Here is a 19,143-nt window from a genome sequence, read left to right on the forward strand (position 1 = left end):
TAGTTGGTGGGCTAGAACATAATTAGTATATAATATTAGCAAAATGAATTTGCCCACACTACAAATTAAACAAAATGTTTAACACATCTGATCAGTACATAATAAACTCAGTGACAATAACATAATGAATTCTGTCACTTAAATGGGTTAAATCTGCAGTTACAAGGAAGAGAGGAAACAGTTGTGGACATGGTGGAAAAACTTGAGGCCTTTACTATCTGGAAGGCTAATGCACTTCAGCACACTGAAGAACGGCAGGCAGAGGGACCAGACAACTTCTCCACAATATTTGAAGACTACAGCATGCCCAAGGATATCATTGTGTTTGTACGTGATCTTCTCACAGTCCGCCCAGGTGGAGAATTCTCCTCCCTTGCTAAGAAAACGATACCCTTGCTGGATGAGGCTCCAATTCAAACTGAACTGATTGAATTCCAGACATCGAGCCATCTCAGGGATGCACTCAGGAGTGTCGAGTCCTTGTGTGTTTTGTGTGTCATGCTCAGAGGGATACAGCACAATAAAGAAACAAGGGTGTCGAGTCCTTGTGTGTTTTGTGTGTCATGCTCAGAGGGATACAGCACAATAAAGAAACAGGGGTGACGAGTCCTTGTGTGTTTTGTGTGTCATGCTCAGAGGGATACAGCACAATAAAGAAACAGGGGTGTCGAGTCCATGTGTGTTTTGTGTGTCATGCTCAGAGGGATACAGCACAATAAAGAAACAGGGGTGTCGAGTCCTTGTGTGTTTTGTGTGTCATGCTCAGAGGGATACAGCACAATAAAGAAACCGGGGTGTCGAGTCCTTGTGTGTTTTGTGTGTCATGCTCAGAGGGATACAGCACAATAAAGAAACTTGCATTTTATGTGCCAACAATGTTTGGTTCGACTTACACCTGTGTGTCCTCATTTTCCTCAATGAACAGCATAGATTCACGACTGGAACTGGTTGACATACACTACCAGTCAAAAGTTTTAGAAAAACCCTTGAATAAGTAGGTTTTCTTTATTTTTTACTATTTTCTACATTGTAGAATAATAGTGAAGACATCAAAACTATCAAATAACACATATGGAATGCTGCAGTAACCAAAAAAAGTGTTTGAATGAGTAGGTGTTCTAAAACTTAGTGTAAGTCAATCAAGGACTGCCTGCGCATCAAAATCACATCCATTTTACGCAACATCCACAAGATCGTGTCCAAGAGGATATGCAACTTTTCCCATTGAGTAAGTAACTTAGTGGCCTATATGACTTGAATTAGTAAATACAAACATTATTTCAGTGCTTATCCAGGGATATTTAGGTCTCAAGCTGACAATATTTTCTGTTTGTTCTGTTGTTGCAAGAGCAGGCTATACCAATACAGACATTCAGATACAGATATCGACCTTTTTCTTTAAATTATTGTTTTATTTAGGATGCTACAGTTTTGTCCAGTTGCAATTGTAAATAGGCCTAATAAAAAACATCCCACATAACATTTTTTCATTGTGAAAGATGCTGTTAAGCCTCATAACTAGCTGAGGTAGGCAAAGTTATTTTATATAGGCCTAGGCTTGGAAGAAATAGACTCCAATTAAACCTTCTTGTTATTTGTAAAGTCAAATTAAAATTAAGATTATTGTTGAAATGAACTACAATATTTTCAGCACTCTGTCCTCTTCTATCCTGTCATCTCTCCCTTCTGCTAAATCCTTCTCACTCCTGTCTTCTGCTTCTGCTTCTATGACCCTACTCTCCTCGCTTTCCACATCCTATGACTCTCACAGTCTCCTTTCCTCCCTGCCAGCTCGGCCCTCCCCTCCTGCTCCGTGGCTGAATGACTCACTGTGAGCGTACAGAACAGGGCTGCGGGCATCTGAGCAAAAAAGGAGGAAAACTAAACTTCCGGAGGACCTATCATCCTTTCACTCCATCCTCCATACCTTCTCTTCCCCTGAATCCGCGGCTAAAGCCACTTTCAGTCACTCTCAATTTCAAGCTTCTGCCTCTAGGAAATTATTTGCAACCTTCTCCTCCCACCTTAATCTTCCACCCCCCCCCCTTCTCTGCGAACGACTTGGTCAACCACTTAGAAAAGAATGTTGATGACATCCGCTCCTCATTTACTCCATCTATTTAGTCCACTTGTCCCACTCACACAGAATTACACTAAGCCTTGACCTCTTTCTCAAGATGAAATCCTGCCTGCTCAACCCCATTCCCTCCTCCATACCCTTCTCCCATTCCTGACCACTGGCCTCGTCACCTTTAACTCAGGAAACCAACACTATACCTCTGACGTCAAAAACTACAGTCCGGTATCCCGGTGTCTCCGACCAACTCTCTCGCTAGCTCTCTCAGAACGATTTTCTTGACACGAACCAAGACGGGTCACTCACACTGCTCTCCTCTGTGTCATAGAGGCTCTCCACACTGACAACGCTGACTCTCTCTCCTCTGTTCTCATCCTCCTAGATCTATCCGCTGCCTTCGAGATGATGAACCATCATATCCTCCTCTCCACCCTCTCAGGGCTGGAAATTTCAGGCTTTGCACACTCTTGGATTGCATGCTACCTGGCAGGCTGCTCTTACAAAGTGATGTGGTGAGGATCTGTGTCTGCACAATGTGCTCTCACTACTGGTGTCCCCCAGGGCTCAGTTCTACTATATCCATAGAGTACGACCCTACATCACACAGGTAGTGGCGTAGGTCCTAATCAAGGCACTTGTCATCTCCCACCTGGATTATTGCAACTTGCTGTTGACTGGGTTCGCCGCTTGTGCCATCAAACCCCTGGAACTTATCCAGAACACAGCAACCCGCCTGGTGTTCAAGTACTCCCATGTACCCCCCATACAAGCACTGACATCGCTGATAGCTACTTTATTGAGGAAAAAATTTACTTACTACTGTATGACTGATATATGGGGTTGCCCTACCTAGCTATCTTTAGATGAATGAACTGTAAGTCACTAAATGACAAGTGTGTGTGTGTGTGTGTGTGTGTGTGTGTGTGTGTGTGTGTGTGTGTGTGTGTGTGTGTGTGTGTGTGTGTGTGTGTGTGTGTGTGTGTGTGTGTGTGTGTGTGTGTGTGTGTGTGTGTGTGTGTGTGTGTGTGTGTGTGTGTGTGTGTGTGCAGACAGAGTATCAGAGTCATAGAACCTCAATGTGCGGGGTGTTGTGAAGCTATCTACTACTAGTAACAGAAAAGGTTACCTTTTTATTAACCCAATGACACTTTTGTCAATATATAATTTAGGATAGCCAGAGGGCTACAAGCTACAGCCCTATGATACCAACACTGACTTCTAAGCTCTACTGTGATATAATCCAAGCAAGGGTGACAGGGGGGAAAAGTATGACATACAATTACTAGTCAATATACACAAGGAAAATGAAAAAAATAATAACCTTGGGCATTTTGTGAATGCGCTACCAAATGGAAATGAGACTCACTCAAAAGAAATCAGAAAGAAATCATAACCAAGTAATACTTCATTGCAGTCTACTGTCTGATACACATTACTAACGTGTTTCCGTTCTTAGTCAATAAAGTTGTACAATGAAATTGAAACCTCATAATCATTATCTTGGTGGAAGAAACCGTTGTTTATGGAATTGGAGTTCAGTGTTGGTATATCTGTTTGATTTTCCTATTAGACTCCAGGCTAACATTTTACTGTTTCCATCAGACCAATTAATTTAGCTAACGGCAAAAGCTGATCAAATATGACATGAAAATGTGATCTTTATAGTTATTTCCACAGCCTCACAATGAAGCAATAAAGTAGTAATGAAATAGCAAACCCTGCTATTTGAAATCATGTTTGTCCTACTGATCCTGTAAATAGATGTGTATCAGCATGACACCTGGAAATATCCATTAAAATGTAATGTCAGTATCAGCAATACACAGACATGACAATATACAGGAACTGCATTTAGTTGACATAAACGCCTGCCCGCACACCCGCCTGTAAGTACACAGACACACACACAGACATACACACACCCGCCTGTAAGTACACAGACACACACACAGACATACACACACCCGCCTGTAAGTACACAGACACACACACAGACATACACACACCCGCCTGTAAGTACACAGACACACACACAGACATACACACACCCGCCTGTAAGTACACAGACACACACACAGACATACACACACCCGCCTGTAAGTACACAGACACACACACAGACATACACACACCCGCCTGTAAGTACACAGACACACACACAGACATACACACACCCGCCTGTAAGTACACAGACACACACACAGACATACACACACCCGCCTGTAAGTACACAGACACACACACAGACATACACACACCCGCCTGTAAGTACACAGACACACACACAGACATACACACACCCGCCTGTAAGTACACAGACACACACACAGACATACACACACCCGCCTGTAAGTACACAGACACACACACAGACATACACACACCCGCCTGTAAGTACACAGACACACACACAGACATACACACACCCGCCTGTAAGTACACAGACACACACACAGACATACACACACCCGCCTATAAGTACACAGACACACACACAGACATACACACACCCGCCTGTAAGTACACAGACACACACACAGACATACACACACCTGCCTGTAAGTACACAGACACACACACAGACACACACACACCCGCCTGTAAGTACACAGACACACACACAGACACACACACAGACACACACACAGACACACACACAGACATACACATATGCATACACACAGACATACACATATGCATACACACAGACATACACATATGCACACACACAGACATACACATATGCACACACACAGACACACACACAGACACACACACAGACATACACATATGCACACACACACCCACATCACTGAACCTGGACAATGAAATGGAGGATACTACTGCACCTGGTGATGGCTGGCCTTTGCTAGCTCCTGATTGGCTGACTCCACGTTGGATGTGGTGGTCTGAATGTAGTCCTCAATGCTATCTGAAGAGACATAACAGCATGGTAAATATAACGATTATACTTCATAGCAACACAGATATATTTTATGGCAACACAGTACCCCCAATGTAGGACCTTTTCTTACCAGGTTGAAGCACACTGGGTACTCACTCTTTCATTCTATAGTGGTAATAGAAGAAACATACAGGTACTTCCACTACTTAGTAGGATTTTTGTCACTGTATGTAACAAATGGAACGATTTTCTTAATGTTTAATTGGCCATCTTTCACACACACACACATACACAAAAATGCATACAATTTCACATGAACTTGGGCATCCCAAGTGGCGCAGCGGTGCTGCATCGCATTGGTATCACTACAGACCTGGGTTCAATGCCAGGCTATGTCACAGCCGGCTGCGACCGGGAGACCCATAAAGGGGTGAAGCATCGTCTGGGCTTGGGTAGGGTTTGACTGGACGGGATGTCCTTGGCCGGGATGTCCTTGTGGTGGACTGGGTGCATGCAGGTTCAGTCGCCAGTGTTTCCTCCAACACATTGGTGCAGCCGGCTTCCGGGTTAAGCAAGCTTTTTTATTTTTCAGAAAGTTAATTACTGTGTCTTGTTCAGGGGCAGAAAGACAGATTTTTACCTTGTCAGCTCAGGGATTCGATCCAGCAACCTTTCAGTTACTGGCCCACTAGGCTACCTGCCGCCCCGGGATCTGCTTGGCAGGATCGTGTTTCGGAGAATGCATGGCTCTTGACCTTCACCACTCCCGAGTCTGTACGGGAGTTGCAGCGATGGGACAAGACTAAACTACCAATTGGATATCACAAAATTGGGGAGGAAAATTAAATTTAAAAAATAATAATGTGAATTCACAATGCATCTGCGCTGATGTCCGCATTGCACCTGTACTACTATTACTAAGAGAGGGGAGGGGCCCAGTATAGGCAGGTTGGCCACCACGCACACACAGCATCTGCACTGATGTCCGCATTGCACCTGTACTACTATTACTAAGACAGGGGAGGGGCCCAGTATAGGCAGGTTGGCCACCAGGCACACACAGCATCTGCACTGATGTCCGCATTGCACCTGTACTACTATTACTAAGGGAGGGGAGGGGCCCAGTATAGGCAGGTTGGCCACCAGGCACACACAGCATCTGCGCTGATGTCCGCATTGCACCAGTACTACTATTACTAAGAGAGGGGAGGGGCCCAGTATAGGCAGGTTGGCCACCAGGCACACACAGCATCTGCACTGATGTCCGCATTGCACCTGTACTACTATTACTAAGAGAGGGGAGGGGCCCAGTATAGGCAGGTTGGCCACCAGGCACACACAGCATCTGCGCTGATGTCCGCATTGCACCTGTACTACTATTACTAAGAGAGGGGAGGGGCCCAGTATAGGCAGGTTGGCCACCAGGCACACACAGCATCTGCGCTGATGTCCGCATTGCACCTGTACTACTATTACTAAGAGAGGGGAGGGGCCCAGTATAGGCAGGTTGGCCACCAGGCACACACAGCATCTGCACTGATGTCCGCATTGCACCTGTACTACTATTACTAAGAGAGGGGAGGGGCCCAGTATAGGCAGGTTGGCCACCAGGCACACACAGCATCTGCGCTGATGTCCGCATTGCACCTGTACTACTATTACTAAGAGAGGGGAGGGGCCCAGTATAGGCAGGTTGGCCACCAGGCACACACAGCATCTGCGCATGTGCACGGATTCACCTCACACTGTTCACAGCGTGGTTGCCAGTGCAACAAATCAGCAGAGAAGTTGAGCCTCGCACTTCAACACTCTTAGTTGTTACGGAAATGGACCCACTATGCGGTTTACTTTCTGCACCTACGGTTAGGGATATTTCTTAACGTTAAGGATCCCAATTTTGTTTAAACGCTCACACCTTAGCATACAGCATTTGTGTTGTGGTGTTATGTGAGCAATGTGGAAACATCAATATTCCTCGTCCTCTTTATCATGTACAGTCACACTTCTATTTCATTTCCTACAGAGGCTCAATGTGGGGTATCTTCTGCTCATTTTCTGTCTCTCCGTTCACTGGTCCTTGTGTCTTTGGCCTCTGACACATCCAGACTTTGAATGGGTGAACTGGGTACACACCATTCCTCTGCACAGTCATTGGTAGTCTTGAATGTGCATCATTTGCTGTTGTTAACACATACAGTGAGAGAGAGAGGAAGAAAGGTGTAAGTGGAGGGAGAGAGAGAAAGAAAGAGTACTATTTGATAACCCCTCCTAATATCTCATTGCTCCGATTGAGCTGCCCGTATGATGTCACTATCAACTTTCTTGAGTGCACTCTCCATGGTCGTGAAGCTTCAAAATCTTAGAACACACAACTGTATAGACAGACCAACTTCGTTGTAATTCTCTCCTTGTTTACATAATCACTTGCACAAGATCCTTAATAAACTCACCGCACCGTAAATAGCGTCACGTTTGATCAATGATGTAGTATATTGAGTTTTCTTTGAGTGACTCTTTTTATGATGCACAAAATTCTAATTTAATTTCTATGTTTAATTACTTCCTCATTGGCTGTCACCATAGCAACAGCTTGAGAATAAACTGAGAACGGAGCTTTCAAAAGTCATACATTTCATTTTCTAAACATAACAGAAGTCAACCAATTATTAGTCTTTGAATAATCCAAATGACTTGTCTTATTCCAATGCACACCATAGTAACTATAGTTATTGTAGCCAGTGAGAACTAATTCAAACCTAAATCCAATTCTTTTCCCAATTAAAAACAAATGTTTGGTTCACTGCCCACCAATTCTCTCTCTCTCTCTCTCTCTCTCTCTCTCTCTCTCTCTCTCTCTCTCTCTCTCTCTCTCTCTCTCTCTCTCTCTCTCTCTCTCTCATCGCCATAATAATTCACATTGCCACTCTCTATAGGGTTATTTTCCTGCTTTAGCAAACTGGCTCAAATTAATATCCTACATCTGTAGTACATGGCTTGATAATTCGCAAAAATAATCATAACCCAGATAGTATGCTAATACAAGGAGCCAATTGAGCCAACTTGGAGACAAGAAAACACACAAACACACAAACACACCTCCATAAGTCTTTACATCCCTCACACCATGCTCCACTAATTATGTCTTTGATATGCAAGACATTTCTAGGGAGAAAAACATCTCATCAACAAGGAAAAGCATAAGCTGTCAAACATGGCTACAACTCATTTTCTACAACACCACATTCTCAATGTATTTGGGTATTGTAAGGACATGTAAGTAAATGTCACTGAATCAAGACAAGACCTTTTATCTGAAAACCACTGTATTCCTTTGGTTCCTCCCAAAGACCACAAGATTGAACACATGCTGTACTATAACCACAATGAGACTAACGCAATACTGAAACAGTAACATAGATGAGTGCACCACTTTACCTTAGATTTACCCAGGTTCCCCTGTCTAGCCTTTCTATCTCTCTCTCTCTGTCTCTTTTGTTGCTGTTGATTGCATCAGTTCTGGCACAGCGTGACCTGTGGCTTTGTCGAGTGTGTCACCACATGGAAGCAGGGGCTTTGTCACAGAGAAGCTACTTTCAACTCTACGCCCTCTAAAAAGCAGTAATCCAAACTTCCTGGGTTTGCTGATTTCTCAATTTACCCCTCTACCGCTCCCCCGCTGCTCATCTGGACACCTCCTCATGCCCCCTTTCCCCCCTAAAGCCCCATCAGCTTATTCAGACCCAGCTTTTATTATACACATAAAAATACATGTGCATATCAGCTATAGAAAAGCAAATCATGCAATTTACCTGATTCTATTTCAAGGTTGGATGGGAGAGAGAAACAGTATGTCTGTGGTCCATAATGGATGTGAAAAAGACTACAGCAGTAGAGTAGTACAGCTCTCAGGTACTTGGACATAGCACCTTCACTCTATATACTGGTAAGCTGAACACCCTCTCACAGTTACCACCTCCACCATCTCTTAAAGCTATCATGTTCATCCTTACACACTCTAGCACTTTCCCACCACATCAATGTTCCACTTCCCTCTGTATCCACAGTCTCAATGTTTCCACAGTCTCAGTGTATCCACAGTCTCAGTGTATCCACAGTCTCAATGTTTCCACAGTCTCAGTGTATCCACAGTCTCAGTGTATCTAGAGTCTCAGTGTATCTAGAGTCTCAGTGTATCTAGAGTCTCAGTGTATCCAGAGCCTCAGTGTATCTAGAGTCTCAGTGTATCTAGAGTCTCAGTGTATCTAGAGTCTCAGTGTATCTAGAGTCTCAGTGTATCCACAGTCTCAGTGTATCCACAGTCTCAGTGTATCCACAGTCTCAATGTATCCACAATCTCAATGTTTCCACAGTCTCAATGTATCCACAGTCTCAGTGTATCCACAGTCTCAATGTATCCACAATCTCAATGTATCCACAGTCTCAATGTTTCCACAGTCTCAATGTATCCACAGTCTCAATGTATCCACAGTCTCAATGTATCCACAGTCTCAATGTTTCCACAGTCTCAATGTATCCACAGTCTCAATGTATCCACAGTCTCAGTGTATCCACAGTCTCAATGTATCCACAATCTCAATGTATCCACAGTCTCAATGTTTCCACAGTCTCAATGTATCCACAGTCTCAATGTATCCACAGTCTCAATGTATCCACAGTCTCAATGTATCCACAATCTCAATGTTTCCACAGTCTCAATGTATCCACAGTCTCAGTGTATCCACAGTCTCAATGTATCCACAATCTCAATGTATCCACAGTCTCAATGTTTCCACAGTCTCAATGTATCCACAGTCTCAATGTATCCACAGTCTCAATGTTTCCACAGTCTCAATGTATCCACAGTCTCAATGTATCCACAATCTCAATGTATCCACAATCTTAATGTATCCACAGTCTCAATGTATCCACAGTCTCAATGTATCCACAGTCTCAATGTATCCACAGTCTCAATGTATCCACAATCTCAATGCAATGTATCCATGATGTATACCCTCATAATCATACTAAAATATATCCTCCCTACATCCTCACATGAAGGACGACTGCAGAAATTGAAGAGACATAAATCTAATGAGATTCTAATGGCATTTTACTAGTGTACCCAATTTCATCAACAATTGACATTTAACTTCTTAGAACTCGCCACTATTTATTTCCCCATATTTTCCCTGTACTCTGCATGTGAGAGAAATGAGGAGGGACACAGAAGTTGAAAGGAGAGATTTCCTCCTGCGTGTTCACCTCAGAAAACCCTTTCTCTAAAGGCCAAACAACAAACAAGTCGTATTTCTGTCCTATCAGAACTTATCTAGGAAACAAAAGTGCCATTTGTTTAAATATTCCATTCCATAAGGCTGAACATTATTCACTCTAAATGTTAAGTACCCTAATTATGGATAGAATCTGGGATAAATTGTGTATTGCTCTCCAGTTCCTCTTTGTTTCTCGCTCATTGCCTGTTGCCTGCACTCCTGTAGCATTGCGTCTGTGAGAGTTGGAAACTTGGCATGAGTCTAAAGTATAAGTCAAATCAAATCAAATTGTATTTGTCACATGCGCTGAATACAACTAGTGAAGACTTTACCGTGTAATGTTTACTTATGAGCCCTTTCCTAACAATGCAGTTAAAAAGTTAGAACATTTGAAAATAGATCAAAAGAAAAGGTCACTGTACTCTAGATGGATTAAAACAGCCATACTCAGGGCCACTCTCACACACAATGGACCAATTAGAATAGAAGAAGAATCCTTTTCCTTAAATGTATGAGATCTCAACCTCGGACACACATGCACACACACAAAGGTACACACACATACCAGAGACACATGTACAGCAGAATTTGGTTTGCCACACACACTGATATGCACAAGTAAGATCAGTCATGCTGCTTCCTTTATGCATCCCTTGTTCCTCTTTCTCTCTCTTCCATCCAGTCTGCTGCAGCATCTGTACACACCTCCACTCTCCTGTCCTCCTTTCTCATGTTCTAGTGTTCCATATCATCCCCCCTGTCTCCAGTTCATCTCTCTGCAGGGTGATGGTGGTGTTGTTGTTCTGTTTGTCTGTCTGTGCGTTGAACCACACTTTGCCTCTCTCTGCCAAGTCTAGATCAGCACTGGGTTGCAGGACTTGCTGTCCTGTCCTCTAACCATTGTTGTTATTGTAACCCACCTGTCAAGCAACCATTTATTACGTGTTAAGGTTCAAAAGTTGGTTTGATCAATGGGAGTCCTAAGGTGATTAATTATGTCTGCTAACGCATGAAGAAAGAGATGCTGTAAAGTTGGTCAAAATATCAAAGGGATTACAACGACACAGAGAGTAAAAGACAGGCAGAGTAATATGCAGACATGGATGACCGTACACAGGAGCTCAGGCAATCATAAAAACACACACGCGTACACACAAACACACACGTGATGTCTCACCTATGGCATCTCCTTGCTCGTGCACCATACTGGCCAGATCTTGCATGATTTGGCTGACATCCAACATGTCTCTCTGTAAAGGAAACAGACAACGAAGGGTTAAATAAATACATTCTACTCTAGAGGTCATTGGCCATCCGCATTACCGGAATATCTTCTTCCATAGTCTCGATGTATTCCCCAAAATAGACTGGGATATGTAAGTCAAAACATTAATCTTATGGGCAGGAGGGATGGTAACGTCCCACCTGGCCAACATCCGGTGAAACTTCAGAGCGCAAAATTCAAACTACAGTATTATAAATATTTAAGTTACATAAAATCACAAGTGTAATACATCAAAATAAAGCTTAACCTCTTTTTAATCCAGCCGCGGTTTCAGATTTCAAAAAGGCTTTACGACGAAAGCAAACCATGCGATTATCTGAGGGCAGCGCCCTGCATGCAAACACATGAAAAACATATTTCAACCGGGCAGGTGCGACACGAAAGTCAGAAATAGCGATATAAAAAATGCCTTACCTTTGATGATCTTCTTCTGTTGGCACTCCAAAAGGTCCCAGTTACATCACAAATGGTCATTTTGTTCAATAATGTCCTTCTTCATATCCATAACAACACAGTTTAGCTGGCGCGCCTGGTGATGTTGCCAGGCAGGCCCAAACCCCACCAATGCAAAACGAGCTGAAATTACAAGCTGTCTTGTCAAACAGCTTTTACACTAAAAGGGTATTATCATAATTTTCACAATTTCACAGTATTACTCCAACCTCATAGTGTGGGAATATTTATAAAACACAACTAAATCTAGTTTTTGACTGCACTGCCCCTTTAAAATCCACCACGCTAAGCCCATTAAAAACTAAATGTAAATTTGTGTTTCATATAAAATGATATAAACGTGTATGGACACAGTAATTGATAGAGTGTTGTTTACTTCTGTTTTCGTTTCAGTGTGTAGTCTGGCCACTGCAGAGAGAGAGAGAGAATTACCACACTGGGTGACCTGCACTTTTTTCCCTCCTCCCCAGTTTCCTGGCTTTGAATCGGTTCCCTGTGTATCAGCTCAAAGCATTATGAAGGCTTATAAAACCTCTGTCTATCTCCCTATCACAGGTCCCCCGTTCCTCCATTTTAGCACCATGCAATCACAGCTGCGTTTGTATAGCCTCACCCGCTGGGCCATCCATCACAGGTGTCTGATATTGCTGTGGAAACTGGCAGCAGCCATCCTGGCTTTTGGCAAACACCATCTGGTTGGATCCAAAATGGCCTCTGGCAAAACCTCATGACGCTAAAGACTTTCTTGCTGTTTTCATCTTTGGGCAACCCTCTCCATCACACAGGAATAGAATAACAACACATTTATTTTACCTGGCAAAGCGGTTGCTGGCAATCTGAACTCAGTTCATTACAATGACAGAACGCTTTAACAAAGTCATGAGTAAGAGTGTGAGTAGAAGAGAGAGAGCGAGTGAGTGACAGGCTGTCTTCTGTTCAGATCCCTGCCAGCCTGGGGGTAGAGTGGGAGTGGAAAGGCTTAGGGCCAGATGTGTTCCCTTTTCCATATTTCATAGGGTTATATTAAGCTCATGGCCACTCTTCCACCATGGGCCTCCCAGGCCCTGATTCACTCGGTTTTAAACAGGAAGTTCTCAGTCTATCCACACACCCACACCCACCCCACCAACCATACATAATGTCCCACAGAGAGTGTTGACCCATGCTGGGATGGGGACAGGCTATGTTCCATATGCTCTGCTGCACTTCCTGTACACTTTGAATTAATTATCAACAGACAAAAGCACAATGACCTCAAAAGACAACCAAAGGTCTTAAGGTATTAAGAACTAGAATACTACTCCTAACCAAGACTATTTGTAGTTGTCACGCCCTGATCTGTTTCACCTGTCCTTGTGCTTGTCTCCACCCCCCTCCAGGTGTCACCCATCTTCCCCATGATCCCGTGGGTACTTATATATGTGTTCTCTGTCTGTCTGTTGCCAGTTCTTTTTGTTTCATCAAACCTACCAGCATTTTCCCCTCTGTTCCTGGTTTCCCCAGTTGTGACCTTTTCTGCCCGCCCTGACCCTGCCCGCCGTCCTGTACCTTTGTCCCACTACTCTGGATTACCAACCTCTGCCTGACCTGACCCTGCCTGTCGTCCTGTACCTTTGTCCCACTACTCTAGATTACCAACCTCTGCCTGACCTGACCCTGACCCTGCCTGCCGTCCTGTACCTTTGTCCCACTACTCTGGATTACCAACCTCTGCCTGACCTGACCCTGACTGCCGTCCTGTACCTTTGTCCCACTACTCTAGATTACCAACCTCTGCCTGACCTGACCCTGACCCTGCCTGCCGTCCTGTACCTTTGTCCCACTACTCTGGATTACCAACCTCTGCCTGACCTGACCCTGCCTGCCGTCCTGTACCTTTGTCCCACTACTCTGGATTACCAACCTCTGCCTGACCTGACCCTGCCTGCCGTCCTGTACCTTTGTCCCACTACTCTGGATTACCAACCTCTGCCTGACCTGACCCTGCCTGCCGTCCTGTACCTTTGTCCCACTACTCTGGATTACCAACCTCTGCCTGACCTGACCCTGACCCTGCCTGCCGTCCTGTACCTTTGTCCCATTATTCTGGATTACCAACCTCTGCCTGACATGACCCTGAGCCTCCCTGCTGTCTTGTACCTTTGCCCCACTACTCTGGATTATCGACCCCTGCCTGACCTGACCCTGAGCCTCCCTGCTGTCTTGTACCTTTGCCCCACTACTCTGGATTATCGACCCCTGTCTGACCTGACCCTGAGCCTCCCTGCTGTCTTGTACCTTTGCCCCACTACTCTGGATTATCGACCCCTGCCTGCCTTGACCTGTTGTTTGCCTGCCCCTGTTGCTGTAATAAACATTTACTTCAACACAGTCTGCATTTGGGTCTTACCTGAAACGTGATAGTAATCTTATTAACAATTCAGCTCCTCTTTTATATATCCTGGAGGTGAAGAAATATCCCATGTCAGTTTGTCTATAGTATGCAGTGGTGTAAAGGACTTAAGTAGTTTGGGGGTATATGTACTTTACTTTACTATTTATATTTTTGACTACTTTTACTTTATTACATTCCTAATTTAAAAAAAAAAGTTTTTACTCCATACTCAACACCAAAAATTACTCAACATTTTGAATACTTAGCAGGACAGGAAAATTGTCCAATTCACACACTTATCAAGAGAACATCCCTATTGCCTCTGATCTTCATTTGTAAATTAAGTCTGAGTGTTTGAGTGGGCCCCTGGGTCCCTGTAAAAAAAATTTTTTTTTTTTTAAAGAATAGTGCCATCTGGTGTGCTATATATATGCAATTTGAAATGATTTATACGTTTACTTTTGATACTTAAATATATTTAAAACCAAATACTTTTAGACATTTACTGAAGTAATATTTTACTGGGTGACTTTCAATTTTACTTGAGTATTGTTTTATATTAAGGTATCTTTACTTTTAGTCAAGTATGACAACTGGGTCCTTTTTCCACCACTGACGGCATGTCTAAGTCGCGGGAGTCAGTTGTTTGACTCTTCATGTCAATACCACAGCTGTTATGGTGTTTATGTCTGTGATGCAATAGACAGTCGACAAACAGAGCTCTTGTAAGAGGCAGAGGGGCCTGTATTTGTTTCATGTGAAATAAATGTCAGATAGATGCAGACATCAGTTCCATCTGACACAGAGGCCACCGTAACAACACCAGACACACAATTAAACTGCACGCTGAGATAAAGGAGACAAAAACAAGCGGCTGATTGACAGGTCCGCCGGTCGCCACCGCTGTTCCATTCCTCATGTTCCTGAGGTCTAACAAGACTCTGGGTCGGGATGACACCGCCAGAAATGAGATCTGACGATTGGCTGATATGAGCATTGCCATGAGAGATTGCAGGTTGAGTTGATTCCAAAGGCTTCAGACATGGTGATTGTCTGATAGAGGTGAAGACAAGACCAGTCGATTGGCTGATAGTGCTTTAGTGCACACTAAATAAGGAGGAAGTGGAAGAAAAGGACTGTATTATACTCTGTAGAAAGCTGATGTCTTCTATTGGATACATCCCAGTCATGGCTCATATATAATATGTTACCAATTGTTAAACCTTTAGGATCAAGATCACAATGGAAAGGAAATAGTTTGCCCATGATGTTTTTAATGTTTCCATAGGACACTAGGAGTCTTTTTTGAGCTGGTTTGAGAGGGCAGTCCTTGTTGTGCTGAGATGAGGGACATACGAAGCCATTGAGGAGACAACAGTCCCAAACATTGACTCCATTTTCAAACGGGACCAGCAACACTCTAGAAGGACATGAATATGCTGGAATTTAAGTTCCTGTGAGAGTTAGAGTTGACCAGGTGTAGAGATCACCTCTGGTGTCTGCGGAGTGGAAGGAACTCAACTGTGGGTTAGTGAAGCAAATAATACCCTCCTCCTCCAGGTAAATGATAGCAGCACCAGAAATAGGACCTCATTGGGTATGCAGCTCAGCCACGACCAACGAACGTAGCCGCACGGCTCAAAGCACTGATGGGTGGCTGGCATGGGCACCGCCTCCTGCGGAGGAGTTTGGGAGATTCAGGGCTCGCTCCGTCACCCTCCAACAGGTGAGCCACCCACCTGTCCATTGTGTACCAGCCGAGGAACGAGAGCATACCTGTCAACCAGACTGGAACAGAGGGGAGGAGATAGAGAATGAGGAGAGAGAGAGAGAGAGAGAGAGAGAGAGAGAGAGAGAGAGAGAGAGAGAGAGAGAGAGAGAGAGAGAGAGAGAGAGAGAGAGAGAGAGAGAGAGAGAGATAGCGCTCTCATCCTGGAACCTTGAGATGATGTTGTATTCACCCTGCACAGTCATATTACTCATCATCTGCTGTCAACACTCGTCATTTTCTCCTCCCTTTTTCCCGCTGCACGGTCACTCATTTTTCTCATTTTGAAAGGACGGCTACTTCCCTTCTTTAAAAGCTCAGCGCCAGTCCATTTTCTGCTATGACTTTCAATCAGGCAGTCAATGTGAATAAAACGCACAAAAGATGATTGATGGATCATGGCCTTTCTCCCTGTCATTATCAATAGTTGAAAAGGAATCTCCATAGACTTGATACAAAGGCAGTTTACTGTAGCTATCTTCACCATTACATGAAAGTACCTTGAAATCACCAACCCCTTATGACAAGGCATTACAACACTGAAGATCATGTAAATCCATTCCTACAACAATCTAGAAAGCTGAGAGGATGAAAGTGTGAAACCAACAGACCTCTCTCTCTCTTGCCTGCACCCTCCCCTTCTCTCCATCCCTTTCTCTTTCTCTCTCTACCACTCTCTCTCTCTCCCCTCCCTTTTATCCCTCTTTCCTCTTTCCTTCCCTCCCCCACTCCTCTTTCTCTCCCTCTCTTTCTGATAAATGTGTTAAGCACTGATAGGAGATTCTCTCCAGATCTCCCACCCCAGCCCAAAGGCATCGGGCAACAGGACACAGTGTCACTGCCACAGCAGAAAAGCAGTTAAGCAGATTTACGTGCAAGCTTACTGGTGAAAAGAAGAGGGAAAAACTATGACATTTTCTTTCAAAGGGCTGGAGGGTGTGATGTCTCTTTTTTGCCCTTGCTGAATAAACGGTTTAGAATGTAAAATCAAATGTTGCCTTTCCTGCAGGTCCAAACACCAAAAACCCCAGAACACTAAAGAGATGCACATCACATGAACCGAAGGGCAGCCAGAGGATTGGGCAGAATGACAATATTTAAGGGGGTTTATTTACATTTTAAGGTTTCCTGTTGCATGAGTCATGGTTGCTAAAGTTTGTGTTGAGGTTGTGTTGTGATTTATATTGTGTATTTATTATATTCATATTGTGATTTATTGTTTGTGAGTCTCCATGAGGAGGAGGATACAGTATGTCGTTGTGATTTCTTCACACGTTTCCTGTTTATGTAATTCCTCCACAATACGGTCAAAAAAATGACGTTTTCGTCGATTGAGCTTCTAGTCATGAAATCTATGCAGCCTACTCAATCACTTTTTATAGCTACTGTTTACAGGCCTCCTGGGCCATATATACAGTGTTCCTCACTGAGTTCCCTGAATTCCTATCGGACCTTGTAGTCATAGCAGATAATATTAAATTTTTTATTGATTTTAATATTCACATGGAAAAGTTCACAGACCCTCTCCAAAAGGCTTTCGGAACTATAATCGAATCAGTGGGGTTTGTCCAGCATGTCTCTGGACCTACTCACTGCCACAGTCATACTCTGGACCTAGTTTAGTCCTATGGAATAAATGTTGTGGATCTTAATGTTTTTCCTCATAATCCTGGACTATCGGACCACCATTTTATTACGTTTGCAATCGCAACAAATAATCTGCTCAGACCCCAACCAAGGAGCATCAAAAGTCGTGCTATAAATTCACAGACAACACAAAGATTCCTTGATGCCCTTCCAAACTCCCTCTGCCTACCCAAGGATGTCAGAGGACAAAAATCAGTTAATCACCTAACTGAGGAACTCACTTTAACCTTGCGCAATACCCTAGATGCAGTTGCACCTCTAAAAATAAAAACATTTGTCATAAGAAACTAGTTCCCTGGTATACAGAAAATACCCAAGCTCTGAAGCAAGCTTCCAGAAAATTGGAACGGAAATGGCGCCACACCAAACTGGATGTCTTCTGACTAGCTTGGAAAGACAGTGCCGGGGAGTATCGAAGAGCACTCACTGCTGCTCGATCATCCTATTTTTCCAACTTAATTGAGGAAAATAAGATCAATCTGAAATTTATTTTTGATACTGTCGCAAAGCTAACTAAAAAGCATCATTCCCCAAGAGAGGATGGCTTTCACTTCAGCAGTAATAAATGATTGAACTTCTTTGAGGAAAAGATCATGATCATTAGAAAGCAAATTACGGACTCCTGCATATTCCTCCCATGCTCAGTTGTCCTGAGTATGCACAACTCTGCCAGGACCTAGGATCAAGAGAGACACTCAAGTGTTTTAGTACTATATCTCTTGGCACAATGCTGAAAATAATCATGGCCTCTAACCTTCAAGCTGCATACTGGACCCCAACTAAACTACTGAAAATGCTGCTTCCTGTGCTTGGCCCTCCTATGTTGAACATAATAAATGTCTCTCTATCCACCGGATGTGTACCAAACTCACTAAAAGTGGCAGTAATAAAGCCTCTCTTGAAAAAGCCAAACCTTGACTCAGAAAATATAAAAATATATTGGCCTATATAGAATCTTCCATTCTTCTCAAATATTTTAGAAAATGTTGTTGCGCAGCAACTCTCTGCCTTCCTGAAGACAAACAGTGTATACGAAATGCTTCAGTCTGGTTTTAGACCCCATGATACCACTGAGACTGCACTTGTGGCATCAGACCGAGGCTTTGCATCTGTCCTCGTGCTCCTAGACCTTGGTGCTGCTTTTGATACCATTGATTACCACACCACACCACGTGTAGACCAACCAAATTTGGTCTACACGGACAAGTTCTGGCCTGGTTTAGATCTTATCTGTCGGAAAAATATGAGTTTGTCTCTGTGAATGGTTTGTCCTCTGACAAATCAACTGTAAATTTCGGTGTTCCTCAAGGTGCCGTTTTAGGACCACTATTGTTTTCACTATATATTTTACCTCTTGGGGA

At 43.6% G+C, this 19,143-nt stretch overlaps 1 protein-coding gene across 1 annotated transcript in view; it reads right to left on the reverse strand.

The window, feature by feature from the left end:
- The window catches only part of LOC123997784 (t-SNARE domain-containing protein 1-like), a 140,620-nt gene that overhangs the window by 51,412 nt on the left and 70,065 nt on the right, over nucleotides 1-19,143 (reverse strand). The window contains exons 9-10 of the mRNA XM_046302336.1: nucleotides 11,433-11,505; nucleotides 4,927-5,009 (exon numbers count right to left, since the gene is read on the reverse strand). Of these exons, the coding sequence (XP_046158292.1) occupies nucleotides 4,927-5,009; nucleotides 11,433-11,505 (156 nt within the window). The remainder of the gene's footprint in view (nucleotides 1-4,926; nucleotides 5,010-11,432; nucleotides 11,506-19,143) is intronic.

The sequence above is a fragment of the Oncorhynchus gorbuscha genome, linkage group LG15 (assembly GCF_021184085.1).
Source record: "Oncorhynchus gorbuscha isolate QuinsamMale2020 ecotype Even-year linkage group LG15, OgorEven_v1.0, whole genome shotgun sequence".
Taxonomy (NCBI): Eukaryota; Metazoa; Chordata; class Actinopteri; order Salmoniformes; family Salmonidae; genus Oncorhynchus; species Oncorhynchus gorbuscha.